The sequence below is a fragment of the Mobula birostris genome, chromosome 31 (assembly GCF_030028105.1).
Source record: "Mobula birostris isolate sMobBir1 chromosome 31, sMobBir1.hap1, whole genome shotgun sequence".
NCBI classification, from domain to species: Eukaryota; Metazoa; Chordata; class Chondrichthyes; order Myliobatiformes; family Myliobatidae; genus Mobula; species Mobula birostris.
The window spans coordinates 21,127,709-21,149,927 of NC_092400.1; the positions used below are offsets into that span (position 1 = coordinate 21,127,709).

Genomic DNA, 22,219 nt, shown 5'->3' on the forward strand with positions numbered 1-22,219 from the left:
GCCTTCTAGGAACAGACTTTGATTTGCGGACATTATTCTCATATGCTGTATAATGTACAAATAATAACAGTGTAAAACAAAATGAAGCATGTTTTGCATACTTACCTGTGGACTTTGATTTCTAACACTGGGTTTTGTAGATCAACTTGCCTACTGGCCTTTATGCCTCTGGCGTTTAGGGCAGCAATGAAGGTCCTCCATCTCTGGCAGTGTTCAGGGCTTCCTTCATCACGTCAGAAGCTTCCTATCAGTTTTCACCACTGTCAGCCATGCAAGTCCCGGGTGGAGACTCAGGAATACCATTGCACTCAGATGTAGAAGGATTCCTCATTGCTGTTTCCATAACAATTTTGATTTGCCAGTTAGGGTTGTTGGCACTGAGCTAAACCCCTGAACCCTGGCGGTCTGGTGGACCACTCTTAGTCCGGCCTTTGACCTGTTTCCTGCCAAGAGCCAAAGCATAAAGCCCTGACTCCAGCCGATGCAGCTCTCTGGGTCACCGAGGCATGCGAGCCTCCAAACCCTACCACAAGTTTGTGGTCCTCCTTGGAGGTTGCAGATCATGTGAGCGTCTTTTTGATTTAATTATATAAATTTATCTCTGAACTGAAATTTAACTTTGCAAACATGATGACACATATTACATAATACACTAGACTACCGTAAAAAGCAAATTTTCATGGTATTTATACCCTGGATATGTATGTGTGCCCATGACAATAAATTTGAACTTGAATGGTCCTTGTGTCCTTAGTACTAACTCCAAAGATTTATTTCTTTTGCTGATTGCCGTATAACTTTTAAGATTGCTTTCTTGAATGGGTAATCAGATGGAGGGATGCCTTTGTCCCAGAGGCTTCTGCTATGATGGGTTTAATCTGCCAGTTTTTGGTTTTGTGCTTTCGCCTTTGCAAAAGGACTAACGTAGCATTTTGTTTCTTTTTCAGCATAATTCCGCAGTGCCAGATGTTGCAATGAATGGCGACACTGTAGAACAAGGGTCTCTGACACAGCCACGTAGCTGGAAGGAGTTCTGTGAGCTACATGCCTACGCTGCTGCTAAGGAACTTGCCAGGCAGTATTTGCTGTTTGCAAATGAAAATCCAAATCACGACTTGCAAGGGGCTGAAAACTTTTCTTCATATTTTACTGATCTCTTTCAGCAGTACTTCAGGAATGAGGTAAAAGAAGGATTTATTATGAACAGGTGTACCATCGTGCCCTTTATGGGAGCACAGGATTACAGGGAGACGGGCAGGAAGAATCCCGATGGCTCCTCGGGTCTGGTTTTACCCAAGACAGAAGCTGAGGTGAACAGTGCGGAGGCGTCTGAAAGGGGTTCTGACACACAGCTTCTGTTTTCATCAAAAACTCGAAGCTCTGAAGACGTTTCATCTTCTGCATGCCCTTCGCTTGAACGGCCAAAAGCATTGACGCAGTTTACGAAAACTGTGGGGGATAATATACGGGGTCTGTTCCGGAGAAAATCCACAGATTCTACAGTGGTTGAAAGAAAAGGAGGGGCTTCTTCAGTGGCCAACCCGTCTGAAAAAGAATGGCTGAGAAATCTGACTCACAAGTTCAGTCGTTCAAGAATCCTTTCGAAAGAAGAGGTTCATGACATCCGCAAGGAAGATACTTTAAATTATATGGTGGTGGATGACGTTGGCATGGATGTGGGGACACGATGGCAAAAATGTAGGCTGCTTGTGCGAAGAGCAAAGTCGTACGAAGGCGGTGGATACGTCTTGGAGTTGTTTGATCCACCAAAGGTAGGTGCAGTTTCAGAAGGGGGGGGGGTAGTTCTCCTTTGTAACACAACAATTGAAGGATTATTTTCAGGTTAAACAAAAGCTTGTGATGAAGATTTTGATACGGGGGTCTGGAGTTAGCATCATCCTACACGAGGCATCTGCTTAAGTAATTGCAAGAAATCCACCAGCCTGTAAGATGATGAACATTTGTCTGAGGTGTCTGACAGTCAGCATCTGTTTTCCCATTGGGTTTGGTCTCCTGCCAGCAGAGAGCAGGTGTTTCTAAATCCTTCATGATAAAGATGTGCCTTGTAACTTATGACTGAGTAGGAATTTTGAGTTGCCATTCAGTGGTGGCTTAGAAGTTCAGCATATGAAATCTTTGTGGTAAGGTTTGTGCTGTAGGTTACATGCTTTTAAACAAAATTTTAACCATTAACTTGGCAGGAAATGTAGGTCCAATAATAGTCGAGTTGCTCAGATCTACCAAATCCATGACTGATATTTCTTCCAGGCACTCCATGCTTTAATAGTCTTTGTTATATTTGTTCTTAATAAAGACCAACTTGGTGTGGGTAAATGCTAGAACATTTTATTACAGAACACTGTTCAACACTGAGCACATGTGACCAGGTCACCATCGAAACTTCCAGTTCAGGGTGAATTACCCGCTGGGAACTGAAGTTCTTTATTAACACCTCTTTTCCCCCTTTAAAGAAAAACAGACACAACGCTATGCCTTCATAAAACTGGCGAGGAAAAATAAGCCTTTCCAACAAAGATATCTACATTCTGTAGCCAATCGAAGCTCCTGGCTCCAGGTGAACTTCCCACTGGGAACTGGACGTCTCTATTACGCACACATAATAACACAGTCTCCTCTCTGTCCAGACACTGACTACTTTGGGTAGTGTGGCTCTAGTCCACGACTTGCTGTTTGTGAGCTAGATATTGGTATCACTTCCACTTATTATAGAGCCAATGCCATGCACGGGTCTCATATACCAAGCCTTGACCAATCTCGCATGTTTCTGCCTTGTGTGGTAATTCTTCCTGGGGGGGCGGGGGGAGGGGGGAAGTGCTAGTGATGCCTGCCGGTCCTTTTGAGTCAAGTGTTCTGGTCCTTGCTGACGCACCATGTCCAGTTCTTTTGCTTTTGCCGGTATTTTCACTTCTTCAATGCTTTTCACCCCTCCCCACCCAACCAGCAGCAGCACTAGTGCCTTTGGAAACCGAAAGTCAGAGAGATGCCCTCAGCTTACCATCACTCTGAACACAATTTGTTGAAAGGATAATGAATTATCGGCAGTCAAGTTTATCTAATTTCCATGTTTTTTTAATTATTTCCTCCCATTTACAGTAAAGAATGAACCATTGGGATGTGGTCCTATAACTGGTAATCTGTGTGGCCTCTGTGCTCAACTTGTGTTGAATTGTGTAAACTGTCTCTCTCCCTGCTGCTTACAAAACATGTACAGTTTAAAAACCTATCTTTTTTGTTAATGTACCTATTATTCTGGGTGCCCTAAGCAGGGATTTTGAAGAATCTTTATTGCCCTTGTTAGTTAGTTACTGTCTGTTACGCTGCTGGAGTTTGGGGCAGCAATGAAGGTTTCCATAACAGTTTTTTTTTGTTTTACCAGTCAGGGTTATTAGCCCTGAGCTGAACCCTGAACCTGGAGAACCGGTGGGCTACGCTTACTCTTACCCTTTGACCTGTTTGGCATGGGTCAAAGCACTAGGCCCTGTCTCCAGCCAACATAGCTCTCTGAGATATTGAGGCAGGCAAGCCTCTGAACCCTATGACAAGGTTGTCATCCTCTTGGAGGTTATTCCCCAGAATATTTGCCAGTGGACACAAGTGTGTCTATTATTTGTGACAGCTATATTTTATATGAACATTGGTGTTTCAAACCAAAGAGTGATAGCTTTGTTGCTCGTATCTCTCTACTTGAAATATTTTTTACAACTTAAGGTGGCAAGGAGCTGTGCTTTGGTTTTTCAAGTGCAGTACTGGTCAGTGCCCCAGTCTGTACTTCGTGTTTTCAAACTTGTTCAGCCTTTTTGTATGATGGTGTAAAGATTACAACATTTCAAAAAAGAGAAATCTGGATAATTGTTCAAAGTAATTTTATTGTCAAAGTACATGTATGCCACTGTATACAATCCTGAGATTCATTTTCTTGCGGGCATACTCAATAAATCCATGGTGGAATAATAACCATTGTTCATTGGGGATGGCTCACTGTGGTATGGTAAGCCCTTTTTAAGTATCACTGTATGATGTTGAGAAAGTAATTTTGCTAACTATCTAAAATACTGTGCAATAATTGAATTTTCTTTTGAACTATTCAAATGCTGTATTATCTCTAATGGTTAATTTCTTTGGTTCAAACCATGTTGAATTGCCATTTTATGCATCATATTTCCTAAGCAGGGGGAGAAAAATCTGCTCTGTTCTGTGAAGGAATTCAAAGCAGTTAAATGAAATGGCATATTCTTTACAAATCAATTCTTAATATACCATTTCTTGCATGGATAGAAGCCAATCATTTTCATCACATCTGTAGTTACTATCTGGCTGGTTATTTCCTCCTTTGGTTATTTTTAAAGACAAATGAAGGTTCTGAGGAGGTGTTGAGGCTTATTGCTTGATTAGTGTGTTCCCTGGCATCCTACAAACAGTAGCATTATCATAGTTATACCCTTCTGAATGGTACATAAATAGTTAACTGTCCTGATTCCGAGTCACTGCGTTTTCAGGGAGTCCCCTTTTAACAATTTTTTTTCCCTCTCATCTTTTCTAAAGCCGTGATGATAAATTTCTTACTCATCTCAAAAAATATACATGTTTGTCTCATTAACTGTAGTTAGACCAAAAGAAAGGTCAGCACCAAGCTAATGAAATGACAAAGCAAAGAGAAGGAAGTGGGTCTTAAAGAGAGGTAGACAGGCGGGAAAATTTGGGGAAGGTTTCCTAAATTTCCGATTAAGATTGCTGAAGGTTTGTTCCTCTTTTCAATATCATTTTCACAAGAGATGCTGGAAATCCAGAGTAACCCACACAAAATGCTGGAGGAGCTGGTGAGGAACCAGTCTTAATGAAGGGTCTCCATCCGAAACACCAGCTCTTTATTCCTCTCCATAGACACTGCCCAAACTGCTGAGTTTGTCCAGCATCTTGTGTGTGCTTGATCATTCTGTTCTTTTTTAAAAAAAGTTATTGAGATACAATGTGGAGTAGGCGCTTCTGGCCTCTCACGCTGCATCACCCAGCAGCTCCTGATTTTACTGTAGACTAATTATGGGATAGTTTACAATGACCAATTCACCTACAAACTGGTACGCCTTTGGACTGTGGGAGGAAACAGGAGCACCCGGAGGAAACCCACGTGGTTGTAGGGAGAACGTACAAACTCCTTACAGGCAGCAGTGGGAATAGAGCCTGGGTGGCAGGGACTGTAAAACCTGATTTATACTTCTGCGTCAACGTAACGCCGTAAGTACTGCGTCACTGCAAACCCTACGCAGAGCTGACGCGGATCCCTACGCCAGAGCCTGACGCGCACCTCTCCCAAAATGTAACTGCACGTCGTGGCAGCACAGAACGCAACAACTGTGATTGGTCTGCTTGGTAGCATCGCATTTCCTACTACGCTGCAATAGCTTCCCATTGGGCGACTAAAGGGCAGGGAAGGAACTCTGGCTGCAGTGCTTTCCATAAAGCTTTACAGATGTCCGAAATTATGGAGGACACATTTCGCTTTTATGAAAAAAGATGCTCGCTGCTTGTTTACCCCAAGAAAGACTACCATGACCATGAAGCCTTGCATGGGCAGGTGTGTGCGCATGCGTGACGTGCCCAAATTGCAGGGCGACACAGACACACCAACGCACAAGTATAAATGCTCACAACGCGTGTAAGTCACTTGCGTAGGTTACAGTGTTGAGTTGACGCAGAAGTATAAATCAGGCTTAAAGCGTTTCTCTCCTGTGTGACTTTTCACAATAATGTTAAACTATTCAGCCAGAGTAGGGATTGCAGTACACCGCGCAGCGAAGGAGGCTGATTTAAAGAAACTGTCTAGGGTCATTGGGCTGAAGGGTTTGCTATAATGATATGTTATCTAACTCCTCTTTTCCTTTTAGACAATAAAAGACTTGAACGTCTGATGAGAATGCAAGGTACAATCTTTTGTTTGGCATTAGTACACTTGTTGATATGGTGGTTTCATAACTACTGTGCTGTCTATTACACCGCTGGCCTTTAGGGCTGCAGTGAAGGTCCTCCACTTCAGCTTGTCCAAAACCAACTTTGATCTTGGTCCTGGCAGTGTTCAGGGCTTCCTTCATCATGTCACTAGCCTCCTTTTGATTTGTCACTACTGTCAGCCATGCAATTTCGATGGAGGCTCAGGAGTACCATCGCACTCAGAGGTAGAAGGATACCTCGTTGCTGTTTCTGTAACAGTTTTGTTTTACCAGTTGGGATTGTTAGCCATGAGCTGAGCCCCTGAACCTGGAGGACCACTCTTAGTCTGGCCTCTACCCTTTGACCTGTTTCCTACCAAGAGTCAAAGCGCAAGGCCCAGACTCCAGCCGACAGAGCTTTCTGTGTCGTGGAGGCTCGCAAGCCTCCAAACCCTACGACAAGGTTGTGGACCAATCACAAACAAGAGAAAATCTGCAGAAGCAGGAAATCCAACCAACACACACAAAATGCTGGAGGAACTCAGCAGGCCAGGCGGCGTCTATGGAAAAGAGTAGAGTCGACATTTCGGGCCAAGGCAGTTCATCAGAACTGGAGGAAAAGAAAAATGAGTCAGAGTTAGAGGGCGGGGGGAGAGAGGAGGAAGAAATACAAGGTGACAGTGAAATCGGTGAAGTCAAGAGCTGGGAAGAGATACAGGGCTGGAGAAGGGGGACAGAAGACCGTGGAAGAAAGAAAGGGGGAGGAGCACCAGAGGGAGGTGATGGGCAGGTAAAGAGATGGGGTGTGGGAGGGAAAAGGGAATGATGAAGGTGCAGGGTGGGGTGGTGCATTACCGTAAGTTCAAGAAGTTGATGTTCATGCCATCAGGTTGGAGGCTAAGTAGATGAAATGTAAGGTGTTGCTCCTCCAACCTGAGCGTGGCCTCCTTGTGGCAGTAGAGGTTGTGGTCCTCTTGGTTGTGTTACAATTATTATTGTGGGTTGTTTACCTTGTCTCCTCCCAACAGACTTTCAAAACCTTTGTCCTTCATGTAACACTCAGTGATCTAGGAACAGCTCCTTCCCCTCTGTCATCTGATTCCTAAGTGGACATTGAACCCTTGGAAAACTACCTCACTTTTTTAATATACAGTATTTCTGTTTTTTTAAATCTATTCAATATATGTATATGGTAATTGATTTACTTATCTATTATTATATTTATTTTTTCTCTTCTATATTATGTATTGCATTGAACTGCTGCTGCTCCGTTAACAAATTTCACGTCCCGTACTGATGATAATAGACTGATTCTGTCAAGAAAATTCTCTGTAAAATGATGAGCCTGAAGAATTGGCAGCTGTGCGATTTGCCAATCTGTTACATTTCATGTATCTTGATGAATAATTGATAGGAGAATTACGATAGATATTAATAATTAAGATTTCAGTAATATATTTTTTCTCTATTATCTGACTTGCTTAGTTGGGTTGGTGATTTGCCATTCCCTTAGCTTAAGTTTTGGTCGGGATGAATCTCTGAGCTGGTTTTGAATTCCTGTGTCAGAGATATGATTTGAGCTGCCAATGTAAAATCTGCTTTGCAAGCATTACATTCGCTTCTGGGCAGAGAATTTTTTTCATAAGAAGGGCCATATGAAACAAGTAAACAGCAAGAAAGCAGGCCTTGTAATTTTAGAGTATTCTTATAAATATTCTGGATGGAGTCAATGACCATTTGAAATTTGTGGAGACGTCTTTTGCAATGAGCTGTCTCGAATGTCTGGGCAGGGTTGCTCCCTGATAATTTGGTTTAAATTCCACCATAACTTTTGTGTTTGCTTTGCACTGGGAGCAACCTCACTTTTTATTCACAATTAGTCAGCTGGCACGATACTACTACAGCTCCGCGCGTTGGAGTTCTGTAAAGAGTCTGTTACATCCTCCCTATGGAATGCGTGTGGGTTTCCTCCGGGTGCTCCGGTTTCTCCCGCAGTCCGAAGTCGTGCCGGTTAGTAGGTTAATTGGTCATTGTAAGTTGCCCCATGATTAGGCTAATAAAGGGCCACAAGAGCCTGTTCCACACTGTATCTCAATAAGTGAATGAGGCAGTCTCGCCAGACATGCGAGGTGAATTATGGTTGGATGTGAGGTTGAATTTCCAGGGTCGTTTGCATTGTGTTTGACACTAGGGCATAGATTCCCAACCTTTAGTTATGCCATGGGCCAATACCATTAAGCAAGGGTCCACAGATCCGATCCCAGTTTGGGAACTCCCACTTTATGTGAAAGATTTTCAGAAATGTGAAAAAAAAACTGCTCTCTGTTTGAATCTCAAGGTTACTATGCAATAATGTTGGGTTCAAATGATCTTTCTTCCCAATTTAGAAGACCACGGAGGTACAAGCCATTGATGTTTGGCTTGTATTAACTTGAGCTTCAAGATTATTCTTTCATGTTTTGTGGAAATATCCCCTTGTGTATCTAAACTGTTTTGTCCTGATCGATGGTTTTGTTGTGAATATGTCCCAGAATTGCAATCATTTTCTTGCCATGTACGGTTTGGTGTGTGAACTCTGCCAGCTGATGTGCTTAGGTTTCCATGAACAATGAATGCCCCCAATCTCAAACCTACTGTCTATGTGGAGCTCACTTTCATCCACTATATTGCTATCAAACACTGCATTACAAACAGAAAATGGTGGACCGAAGCAAAATTAACATTTCCTGTCAGTGGATTTGTACCACAGCTGAAAGACGGGTAGTGATTAGAAGGTTTTTAAGATGCAGAGAAACTGAGGAGGGAAGAGATGTGACTGGTGGAAGATGGGAGAGGTTAGCAAGATCAAAGATCAAACAAAATAAAAAGATTCAAGAGGGAATCCTTGATGTTGCTGCTTATACATTACCTGAACTCTTTGAGCCCTTGAAGCTGTAGTGTTCCCAATTGAAAATTGAGCTTGCTTTGAGTTTCATTCAGACGTAGTTTTGGTGAAGAAGACAAAATCACATTCGAACTGAAAGCACTCCTATACGGAACTAGGGTAGAGGATTCAACCCTTGTGAGATGGGGAATTAAAATAGTGAGAAGCTTGGGGAGTTCCTGTTGTCCCTTGCTAAGTGGACGCATTCCTGGACTGGCCTTTTCTATGTTGAGGAGAATTAAATGTGACGAGTGCAATGTATCGTGCATTGAAACAGGTACTGGTGCGCTGCTGTTTCATGCATTCAAGTTCAAGTGCAGGAAGGGAGGAGAGCTGGAAAATTCCGGAAAGGGAAAGGAAGATGTGTCTGAAGATAACGGATTGCAACAGCCTCAGCAGTTCTTGGGGAGCATCTGTGGATGTGAATAAACAGTCGATGTTTCACGCCGAGGCTCCTCTTCAGGACGGGAAAGGGAGGGGGAAGAGGGCAGAATGAAAAGGTGGGGGGTGGGGGGAGGGAAGGAGGACTGGCTAGAGGGTGATGGGTGAAACCAGGTGGGTGGGAAATGCAGAGGGCTGGAAAGGAAGGAATCTGATAAGGGGTGGAGATTGGACCAGAGGAGAAAGGGAAGGAGGAGGGGACCCAGGGGGAGGTGATAGGCAGATGAGAAGTGGTAAGGGACCAGAGTGGGGAATAGAGAAAGGCAGGAGGGGGAGGGAATTTTTCTTTCTCTGAAGATGGATGTTGCCTTCTTGGCCTGAAATATTCCCTGCTGCCTGACCTGCTGAGCTCCTCCAGCACATTGTGTGTATTGCTCTAGATTTCCAGCATCTGCAGTACTTCTTGTGTCTGCCACATTGAAGTGACCTGTTACCCATTCAAGTGTACAAGATCTGGAGAGCAGGAAGGGAGGAGAGCCAGAATGTCAGAAAATTCTGGAGAGGGAGCTGTGTGACATTGGAATAGCCTAATTTCTGCTGGATAGTGTCATTTCTCTTTTTTCGCGTTGATTAATTTTCACTTATTGATTTTTTTCAGGTGAATAGTCAGTGGGGCTTCTCTTTATATTCTTCTCAAATCTCTTTTCCTTCCTTGGGAGTTGGCATTTCTGGTTTAGCCCCACTCCCCCTTTGCACTGCTTTGTTGTCCCAGAATTTCCTACACATTTTGTATCTCAGAAAGTAACGGTGGCATATACCTTTGTAGCTATTTTCTTCGAGGCACTCCTTGGAGGCATCAGCTTCCTCAATATGTGGGTTTAGGTCTTCAGCTCTGGAACTGTGCGAAAGTTCAGCCATTCTGAACAAGATCTTAACAGTATCTCCAATTATCAGCACTCATCAGCAACGTCACTTGTAGCCCTGCAGTATTCTTTGTTGTGTACAGTGAACCTTTGATCTATTGATATAGTACAATTTCTATGTGGTGCCCTTGCAAGGGAACAAAAGTGAAAATATTGGATAAAATTAAGGCTAAATGTTGTATTTTTTAACATTTCGGGCAAATGTAGAATGCCCTCATTTGTCTTTAAGCTGTGTGTAGTGGTTTGGCTGGACTGCATGCAGCCTTTGACATTCAGATAAACATTTGATGTTCTCTGTTTCCTGTTCTACCCTGGAAATGTTTTTTTTTCCCCTTTATCTGGATTTTGCTTCTATTCTTGGTGCATCATTCTTTGCTCCCTGACAACAAATGGCAGCTTTACACAGAAGTAGTACAACCATTTAAGCAGCATTTAATTTATACTGTACTTGAAGTTAAGAAATGAATAAACAAAAAGCAGCTGGACGCTAAAACCACGGCCCTGAAAGCTTCATACATTCCTCTGTTCTTTCCCTTCCCTATGCTTTAAGAGCACACTTGTTATTTGGTAATCTCGCAGAATTTAACAGGAGTACCTTCAAATATTACCTCATGGTGTTTCTTTTCTATATATGAATGTAGAATATTTCTGATGGAAGGGTGAAATCCTATTTGATTTTGTGTGAAATTTCCATTTGCTGTTTTCCTTTAATGTCAACATCCCCATTGTTTTTCTCTTTTTAGCCTTTTCCTAAATACAGTATTCAAATTTTACTAACAATACCACGCTTGACAAGAGTTCTTATGGAATTGACCTGTTGTAGCCAAAAGGTCAAATCCCTGCTGAGGACCAGACGTCTGTTTTCCCCTCTGTTTCCACACAAACCACTGGAACCCGTATTTCTCTTAAAGTGTATTCTTCCTGGGGTCAAAGGTAAATCAGTTCATCTATTGGAGGCTTAAGCCAGCAATCTGAGTGGTGAACTCTCACCAATTTTCCAGCCTGTTCCTTAAGGTTCTGCCTAAAATCCTGCAGCCAAAGAGTACAAGGTCAATTTTACTATCCCTCCAAGCAGAGAATTACAAGGGCAAATTTTCCTGTGCTGCTCTGATGCATACAGGATATGGTGCTTGAAGGTCATGCATGTTTAAATTTGTCTGTATCTGTGCAGCTCCTGGGCCTATTTAAATATCTCCATCATTAAAGGCCTGCACAGTTGGTTCAGTTTAAAAAAAATCTCAAGTGGGATGACAGACTACCACTCTATGTTCTCCTGCTACCTTTCCACCTTCACCCTTGCCACCCCCTCAACCCCTCCTCCCCCCCCCCCCACCCCAACACCCTGTTTGTACCAGTGCAGAATAACACGTAAACAGTAATCAGGAAACCAGAGTGTTTTTGCACTGAGTACGGAGAGTGTTGCTTTTCAGCTTTTGGTAAAATTCTGAGCTCTTGCAGTTGACTTTTTTTTAAAAAATCACGTTAAAATTTGAAGTTATCTTATGTATTACCTCTTGATGCTTTACTGAACCTTCCCATTGGCCAGTAATTCAATAGAATTCTAAACACTCAGGCCTGATATTAAATTTCCATTCTGTAACACTTTTTTTTTTATCCAAGTAATTTCCTCCTTTGCTAAACGCTTGTGGAGACTTCATTCCTAAAGCAGCAGGATCTCATCCATGTCACACTTTTCATTGTAAAATTAGTGGGCTGTTCGATTGTAGTGACATAACATTTGAACCTGATAAGAGTACTTGCACTTCTCTAGTGGTCTTTGTGCAGTAATCCAGAGCCGGATCCTTGGGGTGTTTAGAACCTCTAGTAAAAGTGCTGCTTTCCTGATTGTTCGCTAACATTTATCAACTGTGATCGGATTTATTCAGAGGGTCACAGACACTTTTAAGAAAGCCTATCTAATAATGTGATTTGAAAGAAATGTGGTGGATCGAGCAGACGACTTGGAAGTTTGCCTGTTCAATAAGTCTAAACGATGTGCATTCTTCATCTTTTGAACAAAAGCCTAATATGGATCAAGAGAAGAAAACACTATTCAGACGCAGACAGGGCTTGAAGCTTTTCCATGTCTAAGAATCTTAGGAATTCCCATTATTTTGAATGGAACTTGGCTACTGATTTTGTACCGATTTGAAGGGATCAGTACATGATTATACTAAAATAAATTTGTCTTTTGCTCCAGTGATTTGCAATTACGGAAATTTCTTTCTCTTTCCAGAAAGTTTATTCATAACAACAGATATCATTTAAAGAAATCAAGCTAGTCTCTGAGCAATAAATAAAATGCTGAAAGAACTCAGTGGATCAAGCATTATCTGTGGAGGTTGACATTTTGGGAGGAGACCCTTCATGTGGACTACCCAACTATCCACTTGAAATACTGCCTGTCCATCTATAAAGTAGCCAGCCAGTGGTGTAGTGGTATCCTCACCAGACTTCGAGGTTCGAATGTAGCCGGCTCCTTGCACGCTTTCCATCCGTGCTGGGTTGAGCTGGCAACTCGGCCTCACACGGCGGTGGGGGGGGGGGGGCGAAGACAAATTCTAAAGCGGCAGGGTTGCCACCCGATGATGTCCCCGTCCCCCCAATAAGGCACGGAGAGGAACAGCAACAACATCTACAAAATGCTGCCTGGCCCACGAGGTTCCTCCAGCATTTTGTGTGCTTTTTTTTTGACTTCCGATTCCAGCATCTGCAGTCCCTTGTGTCTCAGGGTAATGGTAGTTGGCTGTGAGCCTCAGCTAGTGCTATTTGTAGCTCACTGTGGGGTCAAACAGGTGTTATGTCCGTAGTTCTGTATCCCTCCTTGTGGTAAGATGTTTTACATACCATATGAGTAATGTAGGGTCACACACCTACTGTGGTTTAGGACTCTGTTGCACACAGAAGCAACCATACCGGGCTGGCTTGACGTACTTAGTTCTTGTACAGGGCAATGGTTTTCTTAAACACTGCACGAGAAGCACCAGATTTGTAAGCCACGTGTAAACCCCCTCAATTTCTTTGCAAGTTACTGTTAACAGCTGACTTGTGTGGCTCGTGAAGCACCTAGGTTTGATGCACCAGCCCCAAAGAAGGTCATCATTCTTCTGAGCTTATCTGGTTCACACTAAGTCTTGGTTAACCAGTACTCCCGACTGTCTCTTCCCATGTCAAACACATGCCAATCAAAATCTTTTTGACCTTAATCTTAATTGACTGGGCAGGCTTAGGAAAATGGTTCCAATTTTTTTTTATTAGTTTTGGCTTTAACAATGCACAACAGTTCTCTCCTAATTGACCTAGCTTTAACTTAAATATGTCAATCACTTATTTTATGCTGAACACTTCCCCGCCAAAAAAAACCTGCTCGAGAAGGTAGTTAACAAATATAAGTTGTTTATGCAGTCTGTCCCCATTTAACTTTTAAAGCCTTATTGTCATTCTGGTAAAGCTGTGTCTCCTGAAGTTTGGTGCCTAATATGTTCACAACAACATTGTTTCTTATTGTGGTGAATGTATCAGTAAAGAATCGAAAGGTTCATTTGTTTATTCATTATCAAATTATGTATGGAGTATATGACTCTGAGATTCTTCTCCAGGTAGCCACGAAACCAACAAAAAACATAGAAGTCGGTTCAGTGAGAAACAGCAGCCCCCTACCCCTGCACAAAAAAAACAGAACGATCATCAACCCCTCCCCATCAGGAAATGTATTGACCCCCAAATATCCCTCTCCCTGCACACAAAATTAACAGAAACACAACAAGGACATTGACCCCCCCCCCCCATCTGCTTCCCCTACACAAAAAAAACAAGAAAAGAAGAATGGGTGAAAACACAGAATATAAAAGCTATAAGACTGGGGGGGTAGAAAAAGAAACCTATAATCCATAGTCCAAATTCAAATCCGTAGGCCACATGTTGAGCGATCCCGCGAGGCAGGCAGCTGGTGCTCATCTTCTGCGTTTGCCTCTGTTCCAATCTCCCTCATTGCTTTAATCGGAGTCATCCCCTTTAATTTAATAATGCAGGCAATAGCGGGGGCGTTGGGGGGGGGGGGAATGAAGAAAAGAAAACATAGTATCTGTGAAATCATCAAACAGGCAGAAACGCTCCATGGTGCCTTACTGACCATAGAATTTGAGAGCTAACCAGCATGCAGACGGGCCCTTTCACTCAACCCGTTCATGATGACCAAACTGCCTACCCGACGAGACTTCCTCTTGCCCAGGATTTGGAGAAAACCCCTGTAAGCCTTTCCTATCTTGTGTACAACATCACAAAATCATGGTTCTCCCTCCTTGTGTGATGATGGTGTTGGTGTCAATGCGGCAGCTCTTCGGGGGGAATGCTGGGCCTGTCGCTACCCTGCCTAGTTGACCAGTGCTCGCTGATTCTGCTATCGAGAAGAGATGCTTGGCTGACTGGAATGGAAGCTGCTGGTGTGCCTGTTTCACCACTCCATCCTGTCAGAGGCAGTGGGTTGGGAAAGGAGGTTTTTTTTTAATGAGGCAATTTTATTTTTAAATGTAGAAACCTCAGTGAAACAGTGTCCAGCGTTCATTGAATGCATGAGCTGAACCTCCGACTACTAAGCACGCTGACCTATTTATTTCTGCTCTTCCGCAATGCACCGTCAGATGATGGTGTGGCTGCGTAGCTGATACAGTTTGTCCCTTTTTTGTATATAAGATCACCTTCTCTCCCACCCACAACCCCTTTGTGTGCCTTTGACTACTAAAATATAAATCAAAGTCCCACATCTCCTGTTTCATAAACGAAAGCTATGCTTGTTGTCACATTTCTCAGAAAACAAGCAAAGTGTTTTCTCTGAAATGACTTACGAGGAAGCAGGTGTTGCAGATAGATTGCTGAAAGATTGTGACTCAATAGTCTGCTTAAATATGTTGTCAGCAAAAAAGTGTGTTTTTTTGCAGGGGATTTGGTGTGCAACACTGACAAATTAAGAGACCAGAGAACGTTTGCTGATGTCCCTATTGCATTAATTGCATCTAGTCCGCTGTATAAACTCAATCATGCAGAATATTGAACTTTTTTTTCCTCTCAGCATTTCTAAGTAGGCGATAGGAGATCGTAAACGCCTTGTTTTCCCTAGTTTGCATTTAGTCTCTATGTCCTTTATCTAGATGAGGTGTGGGACATTCTGAAACTGAAGAATCTTTCTGATTTGAGCACATAATCTAAGATCGCACTTCAATGAAAAAGTGCTGTGTTGTCAGATGTCTCGTATTTTCAATGAGTTTAATATTTCATTTCCTTGAAGTCAACAGTGTCAAATTGTCAAAGTGTCATTATTCATTTGTACTTGGTCTTGTTTTGTGTGAAAGGGCTGTACAACAGCACTTCAGCTCTGAATAATGCTATTGATTAGATAGATCTTTGGGGTGCCTTGCGGATATAAGGTGCTATAAAAATGCAAATTTGTTCATAGAAGTACAACCTCAAATGTTTCCTGTCACAACTCTACATAATTTCAGCCTTTGTAAATTGTTGCTTTTATTTTTAAGGCAAGACGTGTGTTATCTACATTGTATAATATTTTGCTTCAAATATATCACATGGATATTTAAATCGTTTTAGGCAGATGATATATTATTTTTGGTGGCTAAATCGTGTCACTACTGCATGAAGCAAGCTGAATAATCAAACTTGGTTGTAGTTATGCCCACAATATTCAATTTTGTATTTGCTGCTGCTTAACTGATTATTTTGAATGTACAGATTTTTCTTTCTTTCCAACTAACCAAGCAGAAAAAATTCCAAGTTGTTGTGAAGGACTGTTTTCACAAATCTAAATTTGAGATTCAATTAAAAACTCTGGTAGTTCTAATACCTTCTTAGCAGTGAATCTGATATCAGATGACTGCTTTTATATTTCACCATTCTTTTTGTCGTCCAAGGTTTGTTCCAGGGTAAATATAACATTTCGAGAAGCTGCTGCGTAAACACGGTTATTTTCAATCACAATGTTGCTTTCCTAAATTTTGTTTGGAAAGTTGGGAGATTTCTGTGAGAACTTAGATGAGTCAAGGTGTTAGTTGCTTTTGGTGAAGAGTACAGGTGACTCTAGTTTTATTGATTCATGTACCTTTAATATTTGTGGCTCTTTCAAGGCATCAGATGTGGAGGCAAATCAGATTTTAGTGTCAGGCATAACCCTTGTCTGTCAGATTTCCAACTTATTTTCAAATTAGCTTAAATTGACTAAATCTTGTTTGCTCAGATATACAGTGTCAGTTGATAATTCATTCATATGGTCTTGGCTACCTGCTCGTCAGTTTTTTTTGTTTATGGAAAGAGTGCAGAGGAGATTTACAAAGATGTTGCCTGGGTTGGAGAGTGTGCCTTATGAGAATGGGCTGAGTGAACTTTGGCCCTTTTCTCCTTGGAGTGACGGAGGATGAGAGGTGACCTGATAGAGATGTATAAGATGATGAGAGGCAATGATCGTGAGGATAGCCATAGGCTTTTTTTCCCCGGGCTGAAATGGTTAACATGAGGGGGCATAGTTTTAAGATGCTTGGAAAAAGGTACAGAGGGAATGTCAAGGGTAAGTTTTTCCATACACAGTGGTGGTAGAGGTGAATACAATAGGGTCTTTTAAGAGACTCTTAGATAGGTACATGGAGCTTAGAAAAATAGAGGGCTATGCAGTAGGGAATTCTAGGCAGCTTCTAGAGTTGGTCACATGGTCAGCACAAGATTGTGGGCCGAAGAGCCTGTAATGTGCTGTAGATTTCCATGTTCTATGAGTCATCATTACAATTTTGTATTATTAAAAATAGCCATATGCTAAACAGGCTCAAGCCACTGTTTCTGTAACCCCCCTGGATAAAGATGCATTAGTTCCGAAATACAAGGTTTAAATAAAATCCTGTTTATTTTGTGTGTGTGTGTGTGTGTGTGTGTGTGTGTGTGTGTGTGTGTGTGTGTATATACATATGTTTACTTAATAGGTTTCTGTGAATTTTGGCTGCATTCTGAAGTTTTTTGTGTATATGTGCCACTTATGAAATGATTAGTGAAGGGCCAGCATTAGAGTAGGGCAAAAACTAGTATACTCCCTTCATTTCTGGACATGGGCGCCAGGATGGGTTGGCGTCTTCTCCCTCAAGTCCAGAAATGTGGCCTTGGCTACTTTATGGTTTCATTTAAATTCCTATTCCTTGAGTTCAAAGCAAATTTACTATCCAAGTACATGTATGTTGCCACATACAACTTTGAGATTCGTTTTCTTGCGGGCATTCTCAGTAAATCCAAGAACCATGATAGAGTCAATGAAAGACTGCACCCAACAGGACGGACAAGCACCCAATGTTTGCAGTTTGTCTTGTGCACATGCAAACGAGAAAAAAGAAGTAATGTTAAATAAATAAGCAATAAATATCGGTGAAACCTGATGCAGATTGGGGGACCTCTTCGTTGAGCACCTCCACTCCATCTGCCACAACAGACAGGATCTCCCGGTAGCCACCCACTTCAACTCTGCTTCCCATTCCCATTCAGATATGTCCATACATGGCCTCCTCTACTGCCATGATGAGGCTAAACTCAGGTTGGAGGAGCAACACCTCATATACTGTCCAGGTAGTCTCCAGCCCCTTGGTATGAACATAGAATTCTCCAACTTTCGGTAATCCTCCCTTCCTCTATCCCTATTTCACTCTACCCCCTCCCCCAGCTCCCTCATGGTTCCGCCTCCTCCTTCTACTACCCATTGTTTTCAGGGCTATGACATCAGTGCTTCCCCTCCCCCAACCCTTTGTCTTTCAAATTACTGGTCTTTCAACTGAAGCTACAAGCATTCTTCAAATCCTTCCCCATCTTTCATTCTTCAGTCCTGACGAAGGGTTCTGGCCCGAAACGTCCACTCATCGTTTCTAACTGATGCTGCCTGACCTGCCGAGTTCATCCAGCGTACTGAAAGTGTTGCTTTGATCACAGCATCGGCAGATTATTTTGTGTTTATAATAAATATTGAGAACATGCTATGCAGAGTACTTGAAAGTGAGTCCATAGGTTGTGGGAACAGATCAGTGATGGGGCAAGTGAAGTTGAGTGAGGTTATCCGCTCTGGTTCAGGAGCCTGATGGTTGAGGGGTAATAACTGTTCCTGAACGTGCCGATGTGGGTCCTGAGGCTCCTGTGCCACCTTCCCAATGCAGCAGTGAGAAAAGAGCATGACTTTGGTGGTGGGAGTCCCTGCTTTCCTGTGACAATGCTCCATCTAGACATGCTCAATGTGGAGAGGGCTTTACCTGCAATGGACTGGGCCATGTATGCTTTCTTTTTGATAGGATCTTCTGTTCAAAGGCATAAGTGTTTTCATATCAGGCTGTGATGCAGCCAGTCAATACTTTCTCCACTGCACATCTATAGAAGTTTGTCAAAGTTTTAGGTGTCATGCTGAATCTGCTCAAACCTCAAAGGAATTGGAGGCATGGCTACGCCTTCTTCGTAATTGCACTTGCGTGTTGGGCCTAGGAAAGATCCTCTGAAATGATGACACGGGAATTTAAGGTTGCTGATCCTCTCCACCTCTTGAACCCCCAGTGATAACTGGCCCATGAACCTGTGGTTTCCTCCTCCTGAAGTCAACAATCAGCTCCTTGGTTTGAGAGAGAGGGATATTTTGTGCTCTCATTCAGCCAGGTTTTCAACTCATGCTAATTCGTCACCACCTTTGATTCAGCCAACGACAGTGGTGTCATCAGCAAATTTTAATATGGAATTGGAGCTGTGCTGAAGTTTGCTGACGACACCACTATCGTTGCCCTCTTTGAGGAAGTGCTGGGAGACTGGCAGCCAGAGGAGCTTTTTCATGGGGAACTTGCACTTGGGAAGTATCGGAATGGGCGGGGTGACAAGGAGGTAATGGGAGAAATAGTAACAAAAGACCCAGCTTTACTCTGGGGCTTGGAAGAGCACCTCCTATTGCCTTGTCTCTCTGGGAAACCAGAGTCAGCTTTCGGTTCAGTCCACCAGCTAAAAAAGGCACGCTGATCCTGACATCAGTCGAACATGACGTGCTCTTGATACAAAGGATGTTGCCGTCCTTGGCCAGATGTATCTTTCCCTTGAAAATCTAAATGGTTTTAACTTCCTATCTGCACCACGTCCGAATTCTGAGTAAACTAGGTTAAGGGACTCGGCCCAAAACGTCGACCCTTTACGCTTTTCCCATAGATGCTGCGTGGCCTGCTGAGTTGCTTGGATTTCCATCATCTGCAGACTTTCTCTTGTTTGTGATTTTTAAGCTAGGTTAATGTTAGGAGCTTCAATGGGTAAGGCAGGCCAAGGTTTGTGGTTAAATGTTGGCAGTGCTAAATGCCGTTTACCCACAGAAATTGGAAAGTCTGGGACTTGTGCACACTCTTATCTTGCTGTCAGATCTCCAGCTATGATTTTCCTCGCTGGGGGAAATTCTGCCTTTAGATCTGACGTGGAATCCGTGAATTCAATCATTGAAAAGATTTGGGGAAAAGTAAGACTAAAACAAGTTAGTTAGATGTTTAATTGTTTTGAAGCTTCTATTTTTAAAAAAAGACTTTCCCTGAACATCATTTTCAGAAACCTTGCACCTAGACAGCTTTTAGAGATGGCAAAGCCAGTGGCCAGACTTTACTGTCTGTCAAATGTTTTCAGAGGAATTTAATAGGAAGAGCTTGTTTTGCCTGATCCTTGTCCTCTGATTTTTGTGCTGAGGCTGTACTGCTGTTCAGAGCCCTGATGAAGAAAATAGGGAACTACTTCTGGTTTTGGGTTAAGAATGTTAGTTTCTTTTTGATTTATGTTGAGTGGGAACAGTTGGACCTGGTCTCTTCTCTGGGAACAGTAAATCATGGATCAGGCTGCTACCTCTGCAGAAAACAACTTCAAAGTTAAGAGTAAATTTATTATCAAAGTACATATATGTCACCATGTACTATCTTGAGATTCATTCTTGCTTGGGGGAGATGCTGTCTCATCACCTTGGTAAGTTAAGTTAAAGTCTGTCCCGAGCCTTGTGGCCCATCAGGCCGGTGCTTATGTTGGTTTCTGTGGTGTGAAGCGACTGAGAGTACGAGACCCCCCCACCCCGGATAGGATGCCAGTCTATTGCGAGGTTAACCCCCAGCATTTGCCAGTACCCATTTTCAGCTGGGTGGACTGGAGCAGTGTGTGGTTTGTGCCTTGCTCAAAGACACACGGCGCTGCCTTGGCCGAGACTCGAACCCACAACCTTCAGATCGTGAGCCCAACACCCTAACCACTTGGCCACGCCTTGGTAAAATTAGTGTTAAATTCTCAACTAGATTAGATCATCAGAGTGAATTCTAGGGAGTTTTTTTTCCTCTCTTCTCTAGATTGTTTTCCCATTTGGAAACACAAAAGAACCTGCAGATGCTGGAAATCCAGAGTAACAAAGGTGGGAGAAACTCAGGTCAGGCAGCATCTGTGGAGAAGAATAAAGAGATGACATTTCAGGATTCTGCAGATGCTGGAAATCCAGAGTAACAAAGGCGGGAGAAACTCAGCAGGTCAGGCAGCATCTGTGGGGAGGAATAAAGAGATGACATTTCGGGATTCTGCAGATGCTGGAAATCCAGAGTAACACACACAGACGCGCACACACACACATGCAATGCTAGAGGAGCTCGGCAGGTCAGGTAGCATCTATGGAGAAGAACCTGGTCAAGGTGTTTCATCAGGATTCCGTGTTCCAGATGAAGGGACTTGGCCTGAAATGGTAACACCTTAATTACTCTCCATAGACGCTGCCTGACCTGCTGAGTTCCTCTAGCATTTTGTGTGTGTGTGTGTTTCGCAAATGGAAATGTGTTTTATTTGTTTATTTTTACCTCTCCCAGGAATCAGGGTGGGGGGGGGGGACTTCTTTTTGAAGCAGGCTGTCTTTTTTCCTGTGGTGTTGTGTGTGTGAGGGGCTGAATGAGTAGCTGTATCATATATTATCCATTACTTTGCTTTTCAAAATACCCGTCTCAATGTATGGGGAGGCACTATAAATAGTTTGAAAAGATTCCATAGAGTCATGCAGCTGTTATTTATTTGGCCAAACTTTGGCGTAGTTGCCAACTAACATTAGTTTTTATCTTGCTGCAGATTAATCCAGTATCGTGAATTATTTCTGGTTATGGGTTAAATATGTTAATCGCCTGTTGGCCAGGTTTTGTTTTGCCCTTTGGCAACTGTCTGCTTTGGGGTCAGCACTTTTGATGGTTTAATTTGTAGTTTAGAGCCTTTTAACGGGGTAAAATCTTGCATTAAACCACATTACATTTAACTAACTGCGTTAAATAATGAAGTTCATTCTTCCTGTGAAAGTACACCCCGCACTCCTGTAAACGAGACTGTGATCTGAGCTGGCATGAATACAAAAGCCGTCATTTGAAGGTGCTATAGGGTTACAGCTTTTGGAATTTGTTTTCTAGAAAGTCAAAAATATGACTGAGGTTAATCCTTTTGTTACTTTCTACCTAGTTGTGTGGTTGATGACAAATCTTTACAGGATGCAGCTTGCACTCTTGGTATGTCTGTTCATCCCTTTGTGTATGGCTTGCCGTGCCTCAGATGAATGTGTATTTATACAATAAATAAGTGTATTACAAAAGAAACAGATGGTGTATCGTTTGCTTTTTTTTCTCCTCTCCCCTCCTTTCACGCATCATTAGCAAACTAAAAAGGCAGCCAGGTACTCTGTTCCAAGTTTCTTCTTGTGTTGATAAGAGACTGCTGTTTGAGTTACTTTTAAGTGTAATGACTTCAGCTTTTCGAGGGCTCATTGGGTTGAGAAATTCTAGAAAATGGTCTGGGACCCGTTCTTCCAAAGCCCAGCAAATTTTTGTAGTGTATAATAACTTGAGCTGAGATTTCTGGGTGAAATTGTGAGGCAGCAGTTATTGTTTCTAAACATCAGACTGTTTCTTCCCCCCCCCCCCCCGTTCTAAACGGGGAGAAAAATTCAGAAATTGGAGGTGCCTTGGGAGTCCTCATGCAGAATTCCCTGAAGGTTAACTTGCAGGTTG

The 22,219-nt window shown here is 42.7% G+C and overlaps 1 protein-coding gene across 4 annotated transcripts in view; it reads left to right on the plus strand.

Annotated features, from left to right (window-relative positions):
* Positions 1 to 22,219, plus strand: part of sh2b3 (SH2B adaptor protein 3) — a 174,687-nt gene that overhangs the window by 10,099 nt on the left and 142,369 nt on the right. For all 4 annotated transcript variants that reach the window (XM_072247476.1, XM_072247477.1, XM_072247478.1 and 1 more), the window contains one exon: positions 948 to 1,772. In XM_072247476.1, coding sequence (XP_072103577.1) covers positions 948 to 1,772 — 825 coding nt within the window. The remainder of the gene's footprint in view (positions 1 to 947; positions 1,773 to 22,219) is intronic.